Source organism: Lolium rigidum, chromosome 1 (assembly GCF_022539505.1).
Source record: "Lolium rigidum isolate FL_2022 chromosome 1, APGP_CSIRO_Lrig_0.1, whole genome shotgun sequence".
Lineage (NCBI taxonomy): Eukaryota > Viridiplantae > Streptophyta > Magnoliopsida > Poales > Poaceae > Lolium > Lolium rigidum.
In genome coordinates this window covers 200,067,581-200,075,377 of record NC_061508.1, presented here as the reverse complement: position 1 = coordinate 200,075,377, position 7,797 = coordinate 200,067,581, and the positions used below count along the sequence as shown (strand labels likewise).

At 46.5% G+C, this 7,797-nt stretch overlaps 1 protein-coding gene across 1 annotated transcript; it reads left to right on the top strand.

Annotated features, from left to right (window-relative positions):
- The first annotated feature begins 363 nt into the window (after positions 1-363).
- LOC124682964 (putative UPF0481 protein At3g02645) lies at positions 364-4,251 on the top strand. Its single transcript, XM_047217558.1, has 2 exons — positions 364-752; positions 2,937-4,251. Exons 1-2 carry the CDS (start codon positions 364-366, stop codon positions 4,249-4,251), a joined length of 1,704 nt encoding a protein of 567 aa, XP_047073514.1.
- Positions 4,252-7,797: the final 3,546 nt, after the last annotated feature.

Genomic DNA, 7,797 nt, shown 5'->3' with positions numbered 1-7,797 from the left:
ATCACGTCAAGCTCACGCATGCACACAGTCAAACACACATAATATACATAATACCAACAAGTTTCATTCGAAGCATGCTCGTTTGTTCTTCACTCGGTAACCACCCCACCCCCAGTTTGCGCGTCTGCATGTTTCACACTTTCGATTAGCTTCGTTTTAACTGCACTAACCAACCCACTTGCACGCATACTCTCTGTATATATACATCACCTAGCTAACACGACCAGGACAGTTCATGCACTGACCTAACTAACCAGGTTGCAAATAAAACACAGAGCTATTCACACACTCGTTTCATTAATCACCGATCGACCAACCAGCCAGACAGCTAGTAGCTAGATCGATCCATCGAGATTCGAGATCATGGCGTTGGCACAGCTGGAGGCCCAGGCGCAGTTCGTCGGCGTGGCGGCGGGCAACGCCGGCGTGGAGCTCGAGCTGGAGGACCACCAGTCGAGGTTCGTGAACCGGGTGCGGCGGCGGATGGAGGCTACCGCCGAGGAGCTGGGTGCCGTGGCAAAAGTCTTCGACGTGCCCAAGCTGCTCCGGGCGACTAGGCCGGAGGCGTACGCGCCGCAGCACTTCGCCATCGGGCCCTACCACTACCAGCGGCCCGAGCTCAGGGACATGGAGCGCTACAAGCTCGCCGCCGCCAAGCGTGCCGAGAAGCTCTTCGCCGGCGACCGCAGGTTCGACGACCTCGTGCAGAAGTTCGCCGGCATGCAGGAGATGATCCGGGCACCATACCACAGGTATAATTTAATTAACGTTCATCCTCTCAAACATAAACGTTTTCATGCTCAAACATCTACATTTTCTATATTGTGTACTCCTACAAAACAATGCATGCATATTCTCACACCACATATACGAATTGACTCCCTAATTAAGCATGTACCCGGCGATGAATTCATGACTAAATTGCCATGAGTAGATTTTGCCAATCAACTTCACATATGTACTTAAGGGCTCGCTCTAGATAGCCTTGTGCCGTCGAAGAGAGATCAGCTTGGTCGAAACTGATATTCTAAGTAAGGTATTTCTTTTGCCTTGAGAGTTTCGTAAAAGACGGCAACAGTTTGACAGCCCAGAGATGAGCACACGAGTTTAACATTTCTAGCAGGCCGCCATTAGTTGCTGTAACGTACCTTTCACAAAATAGTTGTCTAGGGCTGGTCCATAGATTTTTGGGGTGCTGAAGCGACGCGATACCAAGAGCCCCGTTTTCACAGTAGCGGAGCTTTTCTAGGGCAGGGGGGCCATAGCTCCCTACTCCTGAAAATTCTTTAGAAATATCTATTTATGCTAGATTTTTAAATATTACTTGAAGTTTAATCTTGATTGGTGTTCTTGGGACCCTTAAATCTCCATCAAGGTCCGCCACTAGGTCACAAAGAAAAGATTTTAAAAAATAATAGTATTCTGCTAGAGAGATATTACTATAATGCAATAGCATATACTAAATAATATGTATATTTGAAAGATCCATGGTCTTTGAAATAGCAGAGAAAACATATATATTTCTACAACTAATTACATAAAAAATTATGAGGGTGCCTGTTGTTTTGCACATTTCAAAAGGCTAGACAGAAATCGTGCCATCGGGAAAAGTTATTTAGGTTTATCGATGTAACTTTTTTTAAAGGAGTCGGAGTAGATGCAGGTAAGATGTAGTTTGGACCTTCTATATTTTCTAGAACTATGTTAAACCATATGGCCTAAGGAGTAAATGTTGAAGTCCTTTTTTTTTGTAAAAGGAGTCGAAGTAGAAGCCTGATAAGTTGCACCTTAGAACATCTAAATTTTCTGAAATTATTCTAAAGCGTACAACCTAAATATTATAAGTGTACTAAGTACATGAACAAATGTTAGACTGGCCCCCCTAGCTCCTAGGGGCCCATGGCGAGTGCCCTGCCCCGCCTTATGGGCCGGCCGTGTGTAAACAATGTATCTTGTAGTTTTTGACAGTCACATGTGCATATAAACAATGCAACATGTACATCACAAACAAACTGCACTAGAGTACGTAATACTGTATAAATGTATAACTGACACAGAAAAAATGTTCATCATTTTAGTTACATTCATAATTGTACTTTATTGAAAAAACATTCATAATGGTAAATAAAACCAGTCACAATACATAAATTAAAATAGAAGCACAAAAAGAACCTTTCCTTACTGAACGGACAGTACACACTCAAAAAGGCAAAGTATAGAACCAATGTTAGGAAATATCTTGGACTCTAAATTAACTCAGTAAACACAACCCAATGTATGTAAAGCCCAACACAAAAAGGCATAGAGCCACTACAAAACATGGACCATTGTTACGAAACACACATCAAAATTGAATCATTTGCCAAAGTGTCGTCGATTGAAGAATTAACGGCTTGCTCATTCTTTGGCGGTCGAGAAAATTACTATTTCAAGACGACCAAGTCGCGCAAAATATGACCTAGGGTTGCCCAAAAGGTCTTATGTAAAAATGAACATAAGTACGTAAAATTAAAGAGTCGCATGATTCTAAAATAGCGCTACGAACTAATTTCTCTTGGGTGTAGAATCAAAAGTTGAGAACATCAAAATTTTAACTATCAACTCATGCCATATATAGTGAATTCAAGGTTTAAGCCCCATTGCCGAGTTTACTTTTGGATAAGTTAAAACGAAACCCCATAAGTCAAAGAAGAAAATCGGAAACATGCTGCTGAAACAGTGTTATAATATCATTGTCATACAGAAGAGGTTAAACTTCCTACTGATAAACCCTACGATTTTTTTTTTTTTGGAAATTTGCTAATATGATGATCTCTTCGAATAATCGTGAAGGAGAAGCGAGTAGCATTGTTCTATGTTGAATCTCTCTCGAATTTTATCATCAATTTGTGAAAACGAAGTTAATCCCATCTATCATGTACGTATAATGAATGTAGGTTCCTTGAGCTGAACGAGCAGACCCTGGCATGGATGATGGCCATCGACACGTGCTTCCTCCTCGATTTCCTGGAGAGCTACCACGTCGAAGAGGCCACCGACATGGTGTCCTCGGCGACCAACTGGATCAACGTCATGGTTCGCGACGCCATGATGCTTGAGAATCAGATCCCTCTCTTCCTTTTCGCCGGGGCGCTCCAGCTCCGCCAGGCCTCCGAGGAGGCCGCCGCTGACGCCATGCGTGCTGTCCTCGACCGCTTCATCAGGGAGGTGTGCCCCATCAAGACCACCGCACTGGCCCTGGCCGGCGACATCGCCAAGCACGCGCACCTGCTGGAGCTCCTATACCACTTCCTCATCCCCGCCTCGGCTGTCTTCGCCGAGGACGCGGCGGAGCTCCCGCCCCTGGTCCCCGAGGAGCTCCTCTCCATGGACGCGCTCGAGCAGCAGGTCCCGGACTACGACAAGGTGAAGCAGGCGTGCATGCAGGTGTCCAGCCTCGACGTGGCGCCGGTGCGGTTCATCAAGAAGAACCTCATCTCCAAGCCGATGAGCTTGGCGTCGAGCCTCCCGGGGCGGATCATGCGCAAGGTGCCGTTGCTGTCGACGCTGACGCCGATGCTCGGAAAGCTGATGTCCTCGACGGACATGGAGGCGCGGCTCAAGGGCGTGAACATGGGCAGCATCATAAACTCGCCGCTGGTCCAGGAGATCATGATCCCGTCCGTGACGCAGCTGGCGGGATGCGGCGTGCGGTTCGCACCGGCGCCGGAGGGGATGGCCGGGATCGCCTTCGACGCCGCAACCGCGACGCTGACCCTCCCGGTCATCCGCCTCGACGGCAACACGGAGGTGATCCTCCGCAACCTGGTGGCGTACGAGACGGCTGCCGTGCGCGGGCCGCTGGTGATGGCCCGGTACACGGAGCTGATGAACGGCATCATCGACACGGCCAAGGACGTGAAGATCCTGAGGGAATGCGGGATAATCTTCAACGGCATGAAGAGCGACAAGGAGGCGGCGGACATGTGGAACGGGATGTGCCGTGCGGTGCGGCCGAGCAAGGTGCCGCTCATGGACGGGGTGATCAGGGAGGTGAACGCGCACCGGAACAGGAGGGCGGCCGTGAAAGCGAGGAGGCTGCTCAAGCGGTACGTGTTCAGGTCCTGGAGGATTCTCACGCTGCTCGCCGCCGTCGTACTGCTGCTCATGACGGCGCTGCAGACATTCTGCTCCGTCTACGACTGCAAACGTTGGTTCGGCGGCATACTAGAGCTGCCGAAGCTGCCAGCCACGGGCGGAGGAGGGCAGTAGCCTAGCCTAGTTCAGTGTGTTGCGTGATTAATTGGCGTAGGAGAAATCGCTGTGGTGTGTGCATATTAGATTGGGAATTGCTAGTTGTCAGTAGAATGAGAATTAAGCTAGTGCTCAGCATTTTGATCTATGATTCGTATACCTAGATTGCAAATTAGGCTGTAACTGAAATATTTCCAGATGTAAGTGGGATTGCAATTAAGATTTTTTTAGTCGTGAGTGAAGTTATAACTACAAAAAATACTTTTTTTATAAAGGAAATATATTAATATCAGTAGATACCAATAACACCCAGTCTCTACAACAACGCTCCACCCTAGTGACAGTACGGATGCACACAGCTAAAAAAGAGTAAAGAAAACTAAGAAATAACTATAGCATTCGAGACCTAGCAAAATACAAACACCACCGTGACAACGCATGAAATACAGACTCTTCAAAAGCAACGCCTTCAAGAAGGAAACAGTGCACCAACACCGTCGTCGCCTGATCAAAGGTCTTAGGTTCTCACCCTGAAGATAGTCCCCACTCTCAAAACAATGACTCCAACAAGGTCATTGCTAGGCACAACCAGTTAAGGCCAGACCTTGGGTTTTCACCCTCAGATGTAAGACTCTGAACTTCACCTGTGCTGCCACCCCCACATGCATACCACTGATGCGGAGCCCGGAACGCCAAGAAAATCCCTCAGCATCACGGAGACTCGAACCTCCTTTAGCCAGTCCACCAATCCGGCCTTCATGATATTCCTTCTTCTGACTTCACCATGGACCAAAAAGTCACCTGATGTCAAAACAGAATAGAGCTTCTTGCCGCTCCCTCCGGTACCAAACGGCCGGAATAAAAAGATGGGTGCGTGCGACCGAATACTCAGGGTGGGCATAAAAACCGTGAAACCGAATACCGAACCGAAGCCGAAACCGAACTAACCGAAATCTCGATTTTTTCCATTAACCGCTATTTTTTCGGTTTCCATTTATACTAACCGAATTAAATTTGGTAGAATTCGGTTTTTAGCCCCACCAACTGAACAAGACCGAATAGACAGAATTGAGTAACCTACCATCAATTTGTGCATAAACCGATCATTCCATAGAAGCCCAATTGCGTTTGATGTTCCAAAAATTGTTCATTCAATGTATGACTTTGGTCTTTGATGTACTAGTTTTTTCTGAATATAGCGTGAAGCCTGCATAATAGAACACGTCGCTCGAAGTCTTAGCTACCCCTTTAAATCGCTCACGAGTGATGCACCTGTACCACGAGTGCCGCAGCCTACCAAATAGCATCCCTCCACGATTGGTGCTCATTTGTCGATTTCTTGCGCAGTTGATGCTTTTTGTGTTGATATGTCAATCACTATTTGCTTTCTTCGGTGATGCCTACTATTTGTTCAAGTGAGTAGGTTCATTCGGTTTTAACCAAAAACCGAACCGAATTTGTCGGTTAACCGAATCTTCGGTTTCCTAAATTTTCATGCCAATTTCGGTTACCATTTTTGGAAACCGAATTTTTTCAAAAACCGTAAAAACCGAACCGAAATTTCGGTTAAAACCGAATGCCCACCCTGACCGAATACCACCCGATCCAGCAAACTCCAGTCAAAAGATGCACTGTTCCATTCGCTGGCGGAGCTTTCCGGAACTCATCTCTCCAGCCAGATCAAGGCAAACTGACCTCCGGTAGATCTTCATCTTCGCTTGCGAGAAACCCGAGGACCACCATAAAAAACAAAGCAAGACCAGCAGCCCCCATGCCGCCAGTCCCTCCTGCCGGATCACCAGGGAAGAGGATGGCGGCGCGGATCATGCGTACCACCGCCGAACCATCGCCGGGGGCGGATGCCGCCACAGCTCCACCGAAACCTCCATGGCTACTGACGGAGAGCATCAGGCCCCGGCCAAGTAGTCGTGCCACCCGGCTTCCTCCACCGGCGCTTCATCACCTCCCATGGAACATTGCCGCGGAAACCCTCTCCTCCCCTTCGTCGTTTGACGAAAGGGGCGCCGCCGCTGCTGCTGGGGCCGAGGCCGACATCAGCGGCGACTGAGGAGCGGCGGTGCGGGGCGGCTGCTCGGGGCGGGGCGGGTGGATCGTCCACCGCCGCCCGGGAGGGGGCGGGAGAGGAGGAGGGCGGCGGTCCGTGCTAATGGTAAGTTGCAATACGGGTCGTAACTAAGATTCGATAATATTTTTCTAATAAAAAATAAGTTAACTCTCAATAGATCGAGATCTAGTTACATCCAATGTATATGCTCCTAAAGATTGTGCATTCGAGTTCTCCGTTTCACTTTGCACTGTAGACTTACATATGATGTGGGTGTTTCTCGAAAATCCCTCAATGTGGTTAAAGTCGGGCGAAGTGCTTATCCCTGCCTTTCACATGCATCGGGATGTCCATCAATAGGGTCCGTCAGCCTGCCCACTCAATTTAAAAGATTCCCCTTTTCAAATACACTACTAATTTTAACACAAGTATAACTTTCGCATAATAAATGCAACCTGAGTTTTTGTTTGCATATTTGACTTCCTCACGACGAACTCTTCAAAATGAGTCGAATATTGGATATTTTAAAATTTATTTCAAAAAATTTAGTAAACTGTATATATAGAGTTCTTTATTGTTTGACTATGTAGCCCTGCAATATATGGTACTAGAATTATAAAGTTTTCTAAATTTGTTTAAATAGTACATGTAGTACTATCAAAAATATTGTTGCTTTTACACACATGACAGTTATAGATTTTATTTTCACGTGGGGTACCACTGGACAAAATCTTGAGGAACGTGGATGGCAAGCAACAAATGTAATATCAATGATGGTGCTCCGGTGATGGCGCCAGATAATTTTGGTGGCAGTTGTTGTGAAAGCGGTTGGGAAACCCCAAGAGGAAGGTGTGATAAGCACAGCAGCAAGTTTTTCCTCAGTAAGAAACCAAGGTTTAATCGACCAGTAGGAGAAGGCGTGACTTCTGAAGGTGTTGCTAGCTGATTAGTGGTAGGGCGCACTACCGATGTCAGCAACAACGGGAAACCTGCACACAACACAACCACAATACTTTGCCCCAACTTACGGTGAGGTTGTCAATCTCACCGGTTTGTTGTACACAAAGGATTAGACGTATCGAGTGGAAAGAGATGTTTGCAGTAATTAAAGAGAACAGAGCTTACAGTAAGTAAACAGAACATGATTGCAGTGTTTGAATTTATCAGTGTAAAGGAAAGGACCGGAGTCCACAGTTCACTAGAGGTGTCTCTCCATAAAGATAAATAGCATGTTGGATGAACAAATTACAGCTGGGCAATTGATAGAATATCGACCATACATGACAAGATGATTACTATGAGATTCGTTTGGACATTACAACATAATACATAGACCGTAATCGATGTGGTGTGTGCATATTAGATTGGGAATTGCTAGTTGTCAGTATAATGAGAATTAAGCTAGTGCTCAGTATTTTGATCTATGATTTGTATACTTGGATTGCAGATTAGGTTGTAACTGAAATATTTTCAGTTGTAAGTGGCATTGCAACTGAGAT

Excerpts from the sequence above, each read along its gene's own strand:
- LOC124682964 (XM_047217558.1), top strand. The coding sequence starts at position 364 with ATGGCGTTGGCACAGCTGGAGGCCCAGGCGCAGTTCGTCGGCGTGGCG. Across the intron at positions 753-2,936 it reads ATCCGGGCACCATACCACAG|GTTCCTTGAGCTGAACGAGC; the intron begins GTATAATTTAAT and ends TAATGAATGTAG.